Source organism: Balaenoptera acutorostrata, chromosome 1 (genome assembly GCF_949987535.1).
Source record: "Balaenoptera acutorostrata chromosome 1, mBalAcu1.1, whole genome shotgun sequence".
Taxonomy (NCBI): Eukaryota; Metazoa; Chordata; class Mammalia; order Artiodactyla; family Balaenopteridae; genus Balaenoptera; species Balaenoptera acutorostrata.
Window position 1 is genome coordinate 149,767,978 of NC_080064.1, and position 18,957 is coordinate 149,786,934.

Here is an 18,957-nt window from a genome sequence, read left to right on the forward strand (position 1 = left end):
TTGCAAAATAAGCATTAGTGGTTTTGAGAATGGTGAGAATTTTGTAGGACAGAACTTCATCTGAAATTAATGCGTAGTGTTGGATGAACAGATTTATCTAACAATTGTAAACTGCAATTTTAAAAATTATCTAATTATCTGTATACAGAATAACCAACATTTTGAGTGCAAAATCCTATGTGTAGTTAAATAGTAACCGATTAATTTAATTATCATGACAACGTCAGGAGTATTATTATTATTCCCAATTCTACCAGAAGAAACTGGGGCATAGTGAAGGTCAAACTTGGCCCAAGGTCACTTGGGGAGCCCAGGCATTCTGACACCTGACTTTTAATGTCTACATTATACTAAACTTGCATATTCAAAGCCTTACAAATCTTTAGATGTTTCAAGTTTTCCACAACAGACTCTTTAAAAAGATTTGCTTTTATTTAAATAAATAGTGCTTATGCACTGAGTTAGTAGTTACAATTTTTAGAAGTTGAAATTTATAGCTTGTCTCATTTTATGGTTTTGAAAATTCAATAGAAGGTAACACAAGTCAGATGCCATCATCCTAGACTGAAGAACATCTCCATTGCACAGAGAGGAAAAGCTACTTCTATCACAGGAACATTTGTGCTATCCGAATTATTCTGGAACAGACTGCTACTAGAGAGGCACAATATAAACAAGAAGGAGAGTGGTCTCTATGTTCACGAACACCATGGTTGAAATACTTCAACTCTCTGAGCCTACATCATCTTTTATCCAGTAAGGATAATCCCCATTTTGCAAGCTTGTTGTGAGACACATTGTTATTATTAACAAGCTCTCTCGAGACATGAGTCAGAAGCTCCGTGTCTCTTACTTAATCTTAGCCTATGAAATGGAGATCCTAATGTCTACCTCACAAAGGTGTAAGGTTTGAGCAAACATGTGAAATGACTATAATTTTCCACACTGTTTTAAGTAGCTGAGCCATAGCTCAAGTGAATAGTACCATTAGATACATAGCTCTACTTGGAGGTAGGATGCTAGTTTCAGGTCCTCAGGTTTTTCTAATTAGAACGAACAGCCTGGTTCTTCTGAAGCTACCCAAGTTCTATTCCCTCAGTGTTCTCTCTAGTCAGTGAACTTAGCGTAAAGCCCCTTCCTCTAAAGGGAAGGCAGCTTATGTGAGTAGAAGTGGGAGGGAGAGCATAGTCCCCTTTGGACTCCTGATAACTCCCAATAACACAAAGGGCCATCTCAGTTCCTACAGAATATTCAAGAGGGAAAAATCATCTCAACCAAGCCCCTCATTGTACAGATGAGAATCAAATCCCTAGATCTCTGGACTTGGTTATTTCCCCATATGATTTGCCAGCTGGGATCTTATTTGTGACTCACCTGGCTTATTAGGTACTTCAGAGTTGGGACTGTAGTGTATTTAGTTTTCATCCTATACACAGCTAAGCTCCTAGTGTAATAAGTATTATTAGCTCAAGGAAAAGAATATTTAATGTCCTGGCTGTCCATTTATAAGACTGTGAACAATTCTCCACAATTATGAAAATGGAAGGCATGCTGAGTACTTCCTATAACAAGGAACAGCAACGACAGTCCACCTAGGAAAAGGTGAAGATGCTTTCAAGGACCCACCAAACCACCTAGCCAGGCCTATTGAGTGGAATCTTCCAAAAACTGGAGACAGCCAATAAAGCTGATGGCCTGATCCCAGCAATGTCTACTCTGGGCCATGCCCTTGAGCACATGGCAGCCTTGGGATGATTTATGATAAGGATATTGCACCAGACCACAACCTCGAGCAACAGAAAAAACAGGAGGAAAGTCAGGATACCACTTTCAGTGGATGAATGCTAAGTAGCTTAATATTATTGAAGCATTATCCAACAATAGAGGCCATCTGGCAAAGGACAATTTTAAAAGATAAATGATAGTATTTGTCAAGGTTTACACATCAATTTGAACTGAAAGTCAAGAGCAAATTATCTTTTACTAGCTCATGTCCTGGAAAACATCTTTACCCTGATTCAAGGACACAAGGACTTGTTCCAAAGTTTTTGGAACTGATATGGCTCATAATGCCTGCATATTTTCAAAGCCCTGTCATCCGTAAATGAGCTGGAAAATACCACATACTTGTATCCTTGCTGATGGGATTTAATGGGCACACACAATATGCTAAGCGCTGGCTGGACGTATTATATGCCTACATAATCTTCATGACCCGTACTCCAAATCACATCTTTTAATATAACTGAATACGTTCACTAAATATAGTAGTATCGTTTGTTAAAACATTTTTACTTTTATAAGAGGCTGGTGAAGTTAGCAAGAAATGGTACCAATGTTCATAGTATATTTATATTTAGGAATCATTTATACAGAAAACAAAGGTGAATTTTTTAATAGAAAAAAATGCCATATTTTAATAGAAGATCACCATTTATCAGAATGCATACCAAAATACTGCAACAAATTGGTCTTCAACAGAAACAGCACAATGACAGAAAACTCGATATGCTACACTTCTGAGGAGTCTGCAGCCAGGGTAATTGGAAATCAACACACAACTCCCACTACCCCACACACAAATATGTACAGGTTATATAAGCCAAGATTTAGAAAACACATTGGAAGAGGAGGGACACACCCACATATGTATTTGTGTGCATGTTTTCCTTGAAAACATATAACATTGTTTTCTTTTGTTTTACTCAACTCAAAGAAATTCTTGATCTAAAATTATTTCATGCTTAACACTATAGAAAGGAAATACCATAAAGCAAGTTTACATTTTCCTGGGAGCTGTTTGTTGCAAGTAAAAAATGTTTTGCATTTTTTCAGTGTAAAAATCCGCATAAAAACAGGAGTTGTTATATAGTGCTTGCCATTTGTGTTAACATTACCAAAAAGCTTTATACAGGACTATTATACATTACAGAAGAGGAATATCAATGAAGAGGTAATCAGTGCTTCCAAACTTTTCTAACTGTTATACAGGGGGACATCTAAAGGGTCCAACATATTTAGATTTATAAGGAATTGTTTTCTTCCCTCTGATAATGTGCTCCCTGAATAAAGAAAAACCCCACAGACGCACTGCCTTCTATTCAACTACAGCCACCTTCCAGGGGTGCTGACACACAAGGGCCCTTCTACTGAACCCTACAGTTCTCACTGCCCTTGGACTCGGGGCCAGCTTCTGGGCTGGGAGCCAGCCGGCCTTGCCTGGCCCTCAGGCCCTCCCTGGGGCTGTCAGCCGAACTTCTCTCAGGAAGGTTACTGATGGAGAGAGATCTGGTGGTGGGTTCTCGGAGGGCAGTGCCTGAATCCACTGGGCTCTGTTGAGTAACCTTCACCTGCAACACAAGCATCGTTGTTAGAGGTTTAAATCACGTTCACATTTCTACAGCGTGAAAAATCAAGCACTTAGATCACCAAATTTGAAGTTAAATTCTTCTTCTAGGAGTTATACACGGTTTTACTCTTTCTCCTTCCCTGAAAACAGGCCCCCATCTAACAGAGAAGCTAGAGAAAAGGGTCGGACACAACCTCTGACCAGCCGCCTTGCAAGCTTCCCTTGACACCTCTGACGGCCGCAAACTCACTCCCAAGGCCAGTGTGACATTCTCAGGTCAGAAGGTACGCTCTTTGAGGGCAAAGACTATGTCCTCTTTACCTTTGCATCCATAGTGCCCAGAATATGCCTACCTGGCAAACATTCAATATTTGCCTAAATAAGAACCCAAAGCAGCTTCCATTTATCTTATCTGAGCCCCTGCTGTCATTCAAATGAACGTATTCCAGATGAGTAATACCACCTTCATAGAGTGGAAGCTTTATTTACAACATTTAAAAGACCTAGAGCCTCCTCCTCACATACCAGCATTTTAATCATTCCCCTTACATTGTTGTTTTATTCCCATATTTGGTTTATGGCAGAAGGGCAGCTATCTAATAATCAAGTCCAGAAAAAAGTAAATTCCCTTTCTGATGTCCTGCCTTTTAAGAGAAAGAGGGAATCTCAAAAATGTGAGACTTTAAGAAGTAGATGAGGGCTTCCCTGGTGGCGCAGTGGTTGAGAATCTGCCTGCCAATGCAGGGGACACGGGTTCGAGCCCTGGTCTGGGAGGATCCCACATGCCGCGGAGCAACTGGGCCCGTGAGCCACAACTACTGAGCCTGCGCGTCTGGAGCCTGTGCTCCGCAACGGGAGAGGCCGCCATAGTGAGAGGCCCGCGCACCGCGATGAAGAGTAGCCCCGCTTGCCACAACTAGAGAAAGCCCTCGCACAGAAACGAAGACCCAACACAGCCAAAAATAAATAAATAAATAAAAATTAAAAAAAAAGAAGTAGATGAAAGGGCAGGGTAGCTGGTAAAGTCGAGATTTTTTTGAGGTTTCCATGGTAGCGAAAAAAGATATGGGGTCGGGAAAGAGAAAGAGGAGCAAGACAGAGGAGGCACAGAAAAACGTCACCTAACCAAAGCGAAAGGCAAGAGCAGATAATTCAGGTAGGAAGATTTGTAAAAGAAAAAGAGGAAGGACTCTTAGCAAGGGTGAAACGTGCTCAGTACCAAGTCTGAGAAGCGGCTACGGGACACATCACTCCCTGCGCAACGGATTGCCGGTGACCTCCTTCTGAAGCAGTAAGAAGAAAGAATGGAAATTATTTCCCCGTTTATATTCTTTCCATAGGAAGTACGTGGTCTTAAAAGGCAGCTAAATACTCTTCATTACAGAAAACATAGTAAATCTGGCCGACAGATCAGATCCCTGGAAAGCTTGCCTCTGCCTCAGATGATGTGCAGGACATTTAAAAGGAGCAGCCTTGAAGGCTCAGGACTTAATGGAAAATTACTGTCCATGGAAAGTTGAAGGAAAAAAAAACAGAGTTTTACTGGCACTCCTCTTTCTTTTCTTTTCTCTCTTTGTTTTAAAAGTAGAAAGTGATACAAAAACAGACTTCCCTTGAACCCAACAGATGCAGGAGAATCAAACCTTTAGATTCACCATTAAAAGCAGGGGGATGGGGGAGTGGGGGGTGGAGAGATCATGCTGGGGAAAGAGAATTTAAGCTACTCAATTCCTGAAACCCAGTTAAGTAGCCAAAGTCCACCCTTTGGCCTCCCCCTCTAGACTCAATTTCTTTGATTCTGAATTGAGGAAACTGTAGCCGGTGATCAGAGTTTACACTCTGGATTTGATCCTCAGGTTGGTTAGTTAGCCTCAGACCTATCCATCACTAGGTGAGGCCGGACTTACCAGGTACTTAAGCTAGTAAGTGCACCCTTGCCCTAACTGTCTTACAGACTGTGTCTGCAGCCACAGTGGGGAGAGGGCGGGTATGCAAACGGCTCATTGGAAATGAACCTCATTAGTAGGAATAATGGCTAAGACCCCACGAAACTGCTGACCGACTCTGTGGTGACGGCCTCACCATCATCTTCTACAATTAGTGGACGGTCCTCTGGAGCTGACTACCAACCCCAGATTCAGATCAAGTCTACACACAATCACGACTCCCTTGTTCCCAGCAAACTGGGAGCTCTGGGCTTATTCATCCCAGAGACATAACAGAGAACAATCCTCACCTAACCTGCATTTTACCCATGTTCCCCTTTGAACTTGTCAGATGTCACTAAAGGTTCCGTTAAACGATCTAGGAAATCTCTCAACACTCAGCCAGTGACTTCAGGCGAAGGCTCATAATCCCAAGTTTCTAAGCAACTGCTTTAGGAAATGACACCTTGCTCTCTCTTTTTTCAAACTGAATGATGAAATATGCTCAACAGATGAGGCAAGCATTTTATAAGGTGATTCAGAAAATGCTGAATTAAATTAAAAATCAATAGGCTGGGGCTTCTCTGGTGGCGCAGTGGTTGAGAATCCGCCTGCCAACACAGGGGGCACGGGTTCGATCCCTGGTCCAGGAAAATCCCACACCGCGGAGGAACGAAGCCCGTGCACCACAACTACTGAGCCTGTGCTCTAGAGCCCGTGAGCCACAACTACTGAGCCCACGTGCCACAACTACTGAAGCCCATGCGCCTAGAGCCTGTGCTCCACAGCAAGAGAAGCCACTGCAATGAGAAGCCCGCGCACCACAACGAAGAGTAGCCCCTGCTCGCCGCAACTAGAGAAAGCCCGCGCGCAGCAACGAAGACCCAACACAGCCAAAAATAAATAAATAAATAAATAAATTTATATATATATATATAAAAAAAACAATAGGCCGGGTTTCAAAGGCTTGCATCTAATCATGAAGTCCCCTATAACCTTCTTTCAAGAGGAACCACCCTCCATTCATGTGCACAAGTGCACAAAATTGCTTAGCAATTCATAACCGCTGGTGCCTACTGCAGCCTGTAGCTAAGGCAAGCACACAAGTCTGCAGGCAGCCATGGTTATCGCTCTGTCCTCAGCAGATGCGACAGCAGCGTGGAGAGCAGGCCCCCTAGCGTGCAAAGCTCTCTTTCTTAGATAGTAAGTCTAAACTCCACATGGAAACTGCTTTAACATCAATTCCTCATGAAAGAAGGGAAAAATGACCCATATGATGATTTCATGAGGTGATTTCCTAACACACCTTTAAACATCTATTATTGCAATCACTTCAGGACATTCACAGCTCCATCATACAACAAATATCTGTATTAGACATGAGGACACAGGTAAACTGTGAACATAACCAGGAACATCACAGAAGTCATACTGGAACTCAGAGGGCAGATATTTAGGCAAGTAATTACAGTAAAGTGAGCTGCCGTGAAATAGCAGGAGGTACAGGGTACTACCTATGTGTCATGATTTCCTATTCTAAAAGAGCCAAATACTTCATTTCAGGAATTAGCTTGTGGTTAATAGCTTTAGTCAAACCTGGAAGCTTTCACTCTTTAAAGGTGCTAGTTGCTTTATGGAAAAGAAGCTGTTCTTATGGTCCCTTGGAAAGTCAGGACCTACTCCAGTGTACTCTTCAGTGTTCGATTGCTACCAGCATCCAAAAGTGAAATCCAAATGTGAGTGAGTGAGTGAGAGAGTGAGAAAAAAAAAAAAAGAGAGAGAGAAAGGTGGGTGGAGGGGTGGGGATGGGGAAGAAATTTGCACAAAATAGTAGAATATTTCTAATACAAGGCATGAATGGGCCCATTTTAATGAGTGAAAGAAAACCTCAGACCCTTCTTCCTCACTCCTGAGTTAATCAAATTTTTATTATAATGTAAGTTATGAACAAACTTAATAGTAGGCATAAATTCCTTAATCCTTAAAGCCCTTATACATCAACATAGCAAATGTGCATATATGTTCTTGCTTTGATATAACTAATCACCAGTGTCTTTGTATTTGGTGTCTAAAATCCTACTGAGGAGCATGCCTGCCCACTTAAGAATTACTACATTACACAAATAGGATTACTACACTTTCAAAGCTTTGTTGGCTGGTTCAAGGTAATCATATTGAATACTTAAACTCTGACAAGTAAGCAATCAAAGTAAAATCACAACATTAAAAAAAAAAAAATCTGTGAGCCATTCTAGAAACTTCCAACAAGATTCCTGCAATCCCTAGTTTGAGAAACAATGGGAAAAGAGCAAGACTGGAGCTGCGAGAGAGAGTTGGTGTTAAGTCTGGGCAGGTTCAATCTTTGTAAGTCTTACTTTCTTCCGCCTTTTATAATACTACTTACTAGGAGAGTACAATAAAATAAGAAAATAAAACTTGAGTTCCATAAAATACATATACTTTGCATACATAAGTGGTAGATGCTGGTATGGATTATTGTAATGGGACAAAGATCTGTGAAGCAAATATCCTCTATGCTTTAAATAACGTGACTGGGCTGTTTGCAAGGTGCAGAGAGGTCCCTAAGATCCCAGCCCTCCCTACCCTCAACAATCAAAATAGAGACATCCATATAAACAGAGCTACTTTCTCCAGACATCTACTGAAATATGTGCTTTTTGTAGAAAGTAAAGGAATAATAAAACACAAAGAGTCAGCAGCTGGGGGGCAGATGGGTGAGAGGGAAAACTGCGAAGCAAGCAATGACCAGTACCCGTGCCAAATCCTTCGATGGTACTGCCCGAAACTTTCTTACGGACCCTTTGAGTTCTGATCTAACAATGCCAATTCCCGTCAAACGATTTATAAGTGGCCGCTGGGTCAAGGACAAGATTGTGTGGCAGGGTAATGTGATGTTTATCCTCGCATCTGCTCGCTACTTTCCTCACTACTGACTTCTTTATACCCCAGGGAGAAGGTCAGACTTTGAAGAGCTCCTGAGCCAGAGGGCGCAGTGTCAAACCCTCACCCAGATAATGCTGTCATTTCCTGGATTTCAAACGGTAGATACATGTTCACTGTAGTTTACCTTTTGTGATCTGCTGCCACCAGCTGTTGATTTGGAGGTCTCAGTGAGATTTTCTTTGTCGAGACTTAGGGGGGATGGTGCTAACTTCTGTGCAGCAAGGCGGGGGCTGGTCCTTGTCACCATGGTTGTTCTCCGCAGGATGTATGGGCTACTCTTTCCTGTTGGGATGTCGGCAAACCCTAAAGGCAAAAAGCTGACTGTCAACACTGCTGGCTCCAATTCTACCTACGGTGGGAGTACTATTCACTAGGTGAAGTTTGAGCAAGGATAAGGGTGACTCCGAAAACACTTTCTCCTAGCCACAGTGGACAATGGACGCACTTTATTCAGTTACCCTGGAGTCATCAAATTGAATAAATCACTAACAGGTTTTTTTTCTTATTAGAAACATAAGAAACCACATGGGGAAAATAACATTAAACAGAAAAAATTCTTCCTGCTCCTTTTATGTGGATGTCTTAACTCGCACTTTTCTAAGAAGAACACACCAGCAGGCCTTCCTGTAAGATCTGGATTAGAGGGGGAAAAAATGGGTGAAATGGAAAGGAAAGAGATAAAAGAAAAGGTCTGCTCTTGTTGAAAGGGGGAAAATGTGAAATGGTAACAGCTACTTGAGGTAACTACACTCAGGTAGAAAAACTAGGTGGGAGGAGAGATTTGACCTTGCTCTGCACTCCTCATCTCCTTCCACAGAGGGAACTGACAGGACCTGTGATGACCGAGAGGAGAAGGGCAATGCCAAGGATACTTAAAGAAAGCATGTCACACACAGCATTAAAGTAACTACAGTAACTACAGCAGCATGTGTTTTTGCTTTGTTTTTAACCCTTTAACTACAAATAAAAAACAGAAACGAGAAAGAGATAGCTAAATATTTAGGGGTTAGATTTCCTAAGGGCTAGAGTTACTCAGAACAGTGCTTCTCAAACTATCTATGGCAAAAAATCCGTTTTGATATATTGTGGGGGAGGGGTGGGAAGTAATTTCCTATCTGCTGTGGAATGATACTTTTGTATAGTACAATAAGAATGAATCTAATAGAAAACTGATTATGTGCTTGAATGTTGCAACAATAGCAAAGGGCTATGAAAATTTCAAACTCTTACTCTTGATTTCTATACATTGTTTTGATCATGGACCAGTGTAACAAACGTTCCTAGACTGGCCCCCAATCTCTGGTCCGCACTTGGAGGACCGGTGGGTTTTAAAAAAAAAAGTGGTAAGTGGCTTCAGCCAGGGGTCCAGCATCATCAGGCCCATCCTCTAGCTCACCCACTACCTGGGTCACACATGACTAAAGGTGGGAAAGCTCGAAGGGTGTCTTTGATTTGGGGATTTTTCAACACAGAAATACCAATTTCTAAACAGGTTTTTGACAGCCATTTTTCAAATCTCCTAGTACTTTTGGTACTGTGACATGAGTAATTAGATCTTAGCCATTCTCTCATGACAGAAAAGAAAGTATATACCTAACCAGTTTAACAGTGGACTATTGCTTCTGAAGGTCAATGAGTACTGTTATGCAATAACCTAAAAAATAAATGCTTCTGTCTTTTTGTATGTGAATTTTTATGAGCACTTTCAAAAGAACACAAATACTTTTTGAATTATGAGTACCTTTCTTTACAACTTCTGGAAGTCCCTCTGGCTCAGGCTCAGCGTCTTCTGCGTCCTCTGCAGGGTGAATACCACTTTTGACCGCTTTCCTGCTTTTTTTAGAAAATTTCTCTGGTGTAGAAGGTGTGGTTTCTGCCCCATCCTCCCGAATCCCACCGGACCTCTGCCTCTTGCCTGAAGCTTTATTTTGGCCAGATGATAACTTCTTTTCAGTAGCAGAAGGGACTGGGGATGGTGCTGGAACAACTGAATTCAGCGAAGGAGAACTTCGAAGATTAACTTTACATTGTTGTGAACTCAGACGGGCAACCTGTGTTTCTAACATCTCTTTGGCTTTCTCTAATTTCTCATGGCTTATAAGCAGGGAACAGTATTTATCCAGGTATTCGTCTGCCTCCTTGGTTTTTTCTTCAAGGGTTTCTTTCAGTTCTTTCATCTCGGTCATTAATTCATCAACATTAACATCCACAACAGTACCTGTCAAAAATAAAGCGACACATCATTTGTAACTTGACGCTTCTCTGATTAACACTGGGCATCAATCAGCAAGCAGTTAACCTTAGACTTGCTTCTTGATTTTTCTTTTTTTGGGAAGAGTGGCGGAAGATCTATCTGTATACGTTCTTATAGTTCTTGTTTGGGAGGGATCATATCAACATACATATTCTAGTGAGTTACATACTTATTGGGATAGCTTAAACATAACCCACCAAAATCTTAAACTCATACTTCAGCCAATCCATCAAACCTTCTTGTAGTTATCATATGACATCAAATGAATTAATTTATTACATCCCCGATTTTCCCCTGTCCATCCTTTCTATTGTAAGGGAATGAACAGTAAAAGTCGACAGAGAATATAAAGTCACTGCTGTAATGGCTTTGGGAGATAGGAAGGGGCCAGTGACAAGACAAGGCCAAAGAAGTTCTGAAAACCATTTGGAGGCAATGGAGGATCTGATGGACAAGGGCTTGAGGGATACTATAAGGGAAGAGGTCTCAGTAACTTATAGCTGCCTGGTTGGCACTGATTCCATTAGAGACACTGCCTGGAGCCCCGATCCATTCTGAGTACTCTTCTCAGCAGGCAAGACTGTTGACCTCCCACCCGTGCCAATTTATGTATTGTCCAGAAGAGCCACTTATACTATGCTTGCCATCATCTATCCACACAGAAAAAGCATTCCACTCTGGGGGCATACGTGGAGAAAAGTGACAGGAAGAGTTGTCATTTCTTTTTTATTTCACCTCCACACCCAAAAATATAGCCCCCAACCCTTCCATTTAGTTGACCCACCAGGATGGGCCAAGGACAACCAGAATCAGCTGTTTATAAATTACCAATGCCAGCTCAGATGCCAGTCTTCCTTTACATTAGAACTACATCATGGACATCCACGTGAAAAACTCTTCTTGGAAAGGCTCGTTAGCAGAAAGGGCTACCAGTTCTTTGTATGTTTTATAGAACAGAAGATGCAATAATTCTATTTTTTAAATGCAGGCTTCATTCTGAATCCTATTAATGACCCCAAGCTAAGCACAAAATTGTGAAATTGGAAAATGGCTAACTGCTGAAAATCAGCATGCAGTCATAGAACAGGGCACTAACGACACTTCCCATGCAGATACACCATACGTGTATGATTCACTAGCGGAAAACAGTTTGGGCTCACTGATTTACCCAGTTAACACCCACCTGCTTTCTGTTTCTCTTGTGCAGCCTCAAGATGAGACACCTCTTTCTGCAACATCTCCTTTTCTTCTTCCAGCTGTTTACAGGATTTGATCAACAACTTTATTTTCCCCTGGGCACGATCGTTTTCCTTCTTCAACTTATCTGCATATTTTAGATTTTCCATCTACAAAACAGAAGTAATTCCACTTAAAACCTTGAATTGCTTTTCATACACATATGGAAAAATAATAAGATATAATTAAGAATCATATGCTGTCAATTTAAGAACTATTATCTTCAAAACAATTCATCTTCTCTGCTCAGTGTCCTAAGTCCCCCCAGTAGACACTGTGGTTTTGTCACTCCCTTTCTTAGTATCAGCAAGCATCAGTCATAGTTCTTAATATAATGCCCTATTAAGTAGCCCACTATGTCTGTGTTTATCCAATAGGAATCACACCGGGAGGTAGGGGCCAAGGGTCCATGCACATGTTCTTGGTAGGCCAAACACTCCAGATGACAGAATTGTTCCCTTTTGTGATCTGTGCTGTTGCACAATTTCAATACCTAAGATGGCATTTGTTTAGTCACACCAAGTGATACTACGGCTCACCACACAAATTTAAGGCCAAATGATATTATGGTTTACAATACAAATTTAAATTCTATAGCAGCTCAAACAAAAAGTGAATAGAATGGTGGCAGAATTATGTCATCAAGCACTTCTCAGTAGCACATGTTTACAGTTCCTTAAGCACAATTGCAAAATCAAAAAAAAAGCTCTGAAAATGATTTCTAGGCAAAACTTGACTTGAACAGATATGAAGGAATTTATTCCTTTATTTATCCCACCTTGTAAAAATATTCATACATTTTGCTGTAGAAATATGAATTTGATTATGAAGTATTACCCCAAGATTCTGATGGGACATTATGTAATATGTGGCATATGCATTGCATTATGCAATATCTAAGAAATGCAGAATTGTAAAACAATCTAGCTCTAAGAGTTTCTGATAAGAGATCATGAACATATAAAGGCAGACCAAACTATTAAAAAAAAAAAAAAAAGAAGAACCTGAGCATCGCATTCATGTTACAAGTAGATTTCATTCTTTGCACATTTCACCTTGAAATAATTTATTAGCAATGTTGCAGTAAATCTGCACTTTCAGAACTTTCTATTTCTGATTCCAACAGTAATTGGATTAGAGATAGATTTAATTCAATTTCAACAATGCTGGGGCTTCCCTGGTGGTCCAGTGGGTAGCCCTCCACGCTCCCAATGAAGGGGGCCTGGGTTCGATCCCTGGTCAGGGAACTAGATTCCACATGCATGCCGCAACTAAGAAGCCCGCATGCCGCAACTAAAGATCTTGCATGCTGCAATGAAGATCCCACGTGCCATAACTAAGACCCAGAGCAGCCAAAATAAATAAATAAATAAATAAATAAATAAAACAATGCTTATCAACTTCTACTTCATTAAAATTATATAAGATTTGTATAGACTCAACTAACAATGTACCATTTTGTACACGGCATGCATATATATAAATAGACATTCCCCACAGTACAACTGTCGAAGATTAAAAAAAAGGAGAAAGTGAGTAAATTAAAACGTAGACCTGAAGCTACTTCTGTCTTGTTATTAAACCTAACATCTCTCATTTTGTAGCAACAGAACATTATTGATCATTAATGTTATTTTGCACTTAGTTTGTATTTTATTGGTATATTTCCTTCACCTTGATAATTGTATAAGAGCTGTAAACATAAGAAATCTATGCCTAGTTTTCTGACCTTTACTGAAAAATATTTATTTTCCAGGTTCATATTTTACATTCTGGATGGTATTCGTTTTATGAAAAGAATTTTGTGGGTATCAAAACAGCCTCCCTCTCCAGGTAGAATTACTGTAGCACCTTCTACAGTCTAACAGTACTGAGATTAGGGCTCACCTCCTTTTTTTTTATAAAGAAAAAAGTTTTATGGTCCTTGCATGGAAAAGAAAAGGAGAACATACACATACGTGTACCTGACCAAGTGCTTGGCTCACCTTGATCTCCCCATAAGCCATGGTAAAGTGGGTTTGGTGACAGCAGTGAACCTGAAGACCAGTCATGCAAGACTTTCACCACCAAATTATTATTATCCACACCTGGAGGGGCCTGCCCTGATCTGTTATTGGCTTGATCTTCATATCCATCTCAAGAAGTCTGACATCCTCTACTTTGAGAGGATTCACTGAGCAATGAATGAAGTTTATTCAAGCTATGGAACTGCAGGCTATCCTCTAATTTTTAAAAAAACCTCAGCAGACAACTGATGAATGATATTATTTATGATTACAAAAAACTTTTTTCATGAAAATTAAAATGAAAGCACTTAATTTCATACTGTTAAAACCACTGTTAGATGTATGAACCATTCTAAGTCATGAAGTAATGATAAGTGAACATACCTTGGTTTTCTTCAATTCTTCTAAAATCTCAGTGGTCACTTTCAAAGAATTATTGAGTTCTTCTTTACTGGACTTTAAGAGGTCTATCTCCACCTTCTGTGAGCTGAGACATTCTTCCTTAGAAGTCAATTTCTCTCGATATGTCTGGATTTCCATTTCATACTAGGGCAGAAAAATGTTACTTTAGCCAGGAGGCTCAGGTGCAAATATTGTAAGGAAAACAAACAAAAAAGAAAACTGCTGTTCCGGGGACCATTTCAAATGGTCTTTGCAACTCCCTTACTATTCTACTCCAAGATGGAAATGTATTTTTTAAAAAATCAAGTCATAAAATAAGACATGTGCAAGTAACTGGGGGAAAGATAGGGAACTTAATAGGATGGGATGTTCACAGGATTATATGTCATAATAATAATGCAGAACACTGACCTTCTTGGAAAAAAATGCCTCATCACCGTGGTCAACACACTCTCTCCAGTTCCCCCAGTCACCAGACCACACATTTTTACCTGTTTGTTTATATCCAGAAGCAAAGCCTGGTGTTTCTTTTCAGCTTCCTGAAGCCGTAGCTGATATTCAGCTATTTCTTCTCTCATCTTCCCTTGCTTTTCCATCTGGTCTTTGTGTACACAATCCAAACTCTTCTTCAGTTCACTATTTTCTAGCATGAGCTCCTTCAGTTGACCCTAATGAGAAAAATAATAAAATCATGGGAAGATAATTAAGAACCTGGATATATATATATCAACATCTAGAAAATATTGAATACTGAGTACTGGTTATATATATCAATATCTAGAAAATACTGAGTACTGTCTTGCCTGTCATAGTGTACAGGCAAGACAATCTATATAGAATTAGTGCTATAATCCTTAGCAATGTACAGTCGACACTCTGTTTCCCCACATTTCACATTCACTGATTCAACCAACTACAGAACAAAAATATTCCAAAACACAAATTCCAGAAATTTCCAAAAAGCCAAACTTGAATTTGCTGTGTACCAGCAACTTTTTACACAGCATTAACATTGTATTTACAACTATTTAGGTAGTATTAGGTATTTTAAGTAATGTAGATGACTTAAAGTATACAGGAGGTAGTGTGCAGGTTATATGCAAACACTATGCCATTTTATATAAGGGACTTGAGCATCTGCGGATTTTGGAATCTGTGGAGGGCCTGGAACCAATGCCCCGTGGATACCAAGGGATGACTGTATTCACTTTAAATGGCGATTTCACCTCCAGTGGCAATTTCCTTTGCTCCAGCCCAAGGTTACATCCATGGGGAACATAGAATCTCTGAAACCTTGACTTCGCTACTGAAACACTCTGGACCAAACCCTCCTAGGCTCCCAGGCTCACTTATTTAAGTACTTCTAGTGCAGTAATTTCTTGACTTCATCAGCAGTATCACCACCACCTTCACACTCAAGCCCCTCCAGACTTACGTTTTCTTCCTTGGCCAGCTTAGGTTCCATCTTCTATCAGTTTAAGAATTTCCTTCCCAATGCCCCCCACCCTTCTGCCCTTCTCTCCCTTCACTGTGCAGGACTATCAACACTGCAGCCCTAGAGGTATCTGGCTTCTCCGTGCCTGACCCCAAACAGCTGTTTCTATACGTGTTTATATACATGCTGTGTCCACTTCCTCATCAACCATTCACTCCTCAACCCACTCCAACCTGCTTTCATCCCACCTCCTCCTGAAATGGCTTTTCACGGCGTCATTAAGCTCCATGTTGCAAACCCGAGGAGCATTCTTCAGCCCTCATCTCATGCGAACTCCAAGTAGAATCTGCTGCCGCTGACCACTCCTTCGGTCTTGAGAGAGCCTGCAGTGTGGCTTCTAGAACATGACACTCTCCTGGTTTGCCTCATCTTGTCTTCTCAGTTTCTCTGCTGGCTCTTCCTCCTCCATCTCACCCTACATGCTGGAGGGCATCTGGGCTAGGCCCTGAGCCATCTTCTCTTCTCCATCTATATTTCCTACCATTCCCATAATTTTAAAACACTACCTATATTCTGAACTAGCCAAATTCATGTATCCACCCTAAACGTTCCCTTCAATCTCCAGCCTCATGTATTTGGTGTCACTTTAGATTCTACTCCAGTTCTCTACCATGCCTTTCTACTGCTCCAACCTTCTTTCCTATTATTTTCCATCTGACTCAAGGCACAATGGCTTCCTTTCCATTTCTAAAATGTACAAAGATCTTTCTAATTTCAGAGATGCTATCACACTGCTTTCTAGACCTAGAAGGCTCCTTTGTCTGCCCTGTTCTTCACATGGCTGACTCCTTGCCTTGCACGTGACATTCTCTGACCACCCCATCTAAATTAGGTTCTTCCTTACCCCACACTCCACTTCCCAAATATTCTGCAGTGAAGAATCTTGCTTCCTTTATAGCACTTAACAGTTTATGATTATTTGATATATTTCCTATTTAATGATTTATTGTATGTCAAGATGGTAAGTTCTATGAGTGCAGGAAGAACCACAGGACAGCTATCGCTCACCATTCTATCCTCTGACCTTAGCCGTGTTTATAGAATGAATAAAGCCATTGCAGACTAACACACTCATATGTATGGCTTTGAGGCTGAACACATAGCTTTCCTTTTTAGTAGAGCCTATAAATGAAAGACAAATAACAATATACTTGGGATACTCCCAAGCTGCTCAGTACCAAAGGAGATTTTAGCAGACGCAGGACTCAAATATTATCCATAGGAACTCCTTCCACACAGCATTGCCAGAAAATTCCATGAGCCAGTTGCTGAGATTAAATGCCCAAACTTTTCAATTTTCATTAGATTAAATACCACATTTAAAGAAAAGCACTAACCTCCCCAACTCCTTATACAGGCCATTACAAATATGGTTTCAACTTTTTGTGATTACTCTGGGTCATAATCACAACTATATTTTGCTGTCCTTTTCTGAGAATTACTTAGGGATGAAGTTGCACAAGGACTACATGAATATAGGAGTGTTTACCATTTGCACGCATGGTAGCTGCTACCTAGGACTTGGTGTTAAGAGATTCAGGAGAAAGCGCATGAATCAGCCATGTCTATTAGGGAACCAGCAGTGGGGGCGGCAGCCCAAATGCTATAGTTCTGCCACAACCTGCCCTAAAATAGCACCCCAAGACTGCTCCAACTTTACATCTTACTATGACTTTCTTTCTGTTACTTTGTTAGTTCTTTGCAAGATCAGTGCATTTGTCTCTAGCAACGTTCTGGCTTGTAATCTGTGGCAGGCTAGGACAACAGCCTACTGAAAGCGGCATGAAATCCATTTCTGGTATGTGTTAATGTAGTTACAAGGGTCGTCTTCTATGAAAGAACTATTTGGGCTCCGTGACAGGTATTTCCATGTGTTCAGGGGCCTCGCCTGACTCTTTCCGGGCTCATGACAGTGCTGGATGGCGAAAATTACTGCAGGTCTGATCATGACATAAGCTTGGGTTACTCTTTTCAAAAGCTAAAAAAAAAGTTTGGTACGTTACAGAAGGTCTTACAAAAACAAACAAGGAGAGAGTGCACAAGAATTATCAGAGTGTAATGAATCTGTCACAGAGAAACTTACTTTTCTGCTCTTTATTTCTTCCGACACTAATTTTAAATCTTCAGTTAGCCTGTTTTTCTCCCTACTAAATTCTTCTTTCAGCTCCGTCGTTTTCTGTACCATCGCATGCATTTCCTTCTGCAGCTCAGTTTCCTTCACAGTCATTGTGTTTACCTGAAATTTCGTCTTCGTTAGGATCTGCTTATGGTTGTCTGTTTGATCAAATTAATCACTCTTATACAGCATATTCACGACATTCGCTTTAGCTTCCAATAATAAAATAAAACCCAGCTAATCCTCCCTTTACTAATCCACTCAACTAATGTTCTCAAAACCTACTGGTAAGCTTACCTTTTCTTCTCTGCAAGATTTAATAAAAGACAACAATAAGGAAAGGAATGACAAAGAAAGATAATATTACCAAGTCTTAAAATCCTTCATAGAAGTAATGATTTGAATTAAACTTAAATATCAGAGAATATTGTACGAGGCAGTGACTTAATCTATCAGCTCTTGGATCTCTTACTAACTCTCCAATGCCATGCTAAAATGCAAGAAACATGACTATGATTCGTTAAAACCAGTTAAAGCAGTATTATTTACATTCGTCCCTATATCAGATTGAAACAGCCTGGTATAGTTTGTCTGATTGTCTCCACCCATAACTGCCATACAAAAACTTGAAATTCTTGGAAAATAGAGCGGTATGATTGATTGTATTTTCTGGACAGTCTCTTAATATTTGTCCAGTAGAAACTTAATTTGAAGGAATCACTTTCCTAGGTCAGTAAGTATAGGGCAAAAACTTAATTTTTCTTTAATAATTGAGCTTCCAGATGGCAGATTTTCCCTTTAAACATCAGCTAAGAGAACAGGAGACTGCCCGAAGAGAAGATACAAAAGAGGGGCTGAAAGCATAAAAATCCCCAGGACATGCCCTGGGAGCCATGAGGGTTCTATCGGTTACAATCGTATCAGTATCTTTAATAGTTCTTTCTCCTAAAGGCAAAAAAAGGCAGGGCAGCAGCAAAGGGGATCCCTACTGATTCTAACTGATATCTGTTATACTCTCTACAGCAGTGGTTCTCAACTGAGTATGGGTATGGGGGCTACTATTCTGATGTACTGTGAGAAAGGAACCACGCACAACCCAAAAGCTTCTGCCCTGTCCAGGTGCCACAGTGAAAACCATGCCAGTCCATAGAAGTGCCCCATGGAAGTGTGTGCCAAAGCAAAGGGCCACCACTGCTGGAGCCAACTCTAT

At 40.6% G+C, this 18,957-nt stretch overlaps 1 protein-coding gene across 1 annotated transcript in view; it reads right to left on the reverse strand.

Moving 5' to 3' along the window:
* Positions 1–386: 386 nt before the first annotated feature.
* CENPF (centromere protein F) overlaps positions 387–18,957 on the reverse strand; it is a 62,125-nt gene continuing 43,554 nt past the window's right edge. Inside the window, exons 14-20 of the mRNA XM_007175575.3 lie at positions 17,715–17,867; positions 14,628–14,804; positions 14,119–14,280; positions 11,676–11,838; positions 9,980–10,456; positions 8,363–8,541; positions 387–3,350 (exon numbers count right to left, since the gene is read on the reverse strand). Of these exons, the coding sequence (XP_007175637.2) occupies positions 3,147–3,350; positions 8,363–8,541; positions 9,980–10,456; positions 11,676–11,838; positions 14,119–14,280; positions 14,628–14,804; positions 17,715–17,867 (1,515 nt within the window). The 3' untranslated portion in view covers positions 387–3,146. The remainder of the gene's footprint in view (positions 3,351–8,362; positions 8,542–9,979; positions 10,457–11,675; positions 11,839–14,118; positions 14,281–14,627; positions 14,805–17,714; positions 17,868–18,957) is intronic.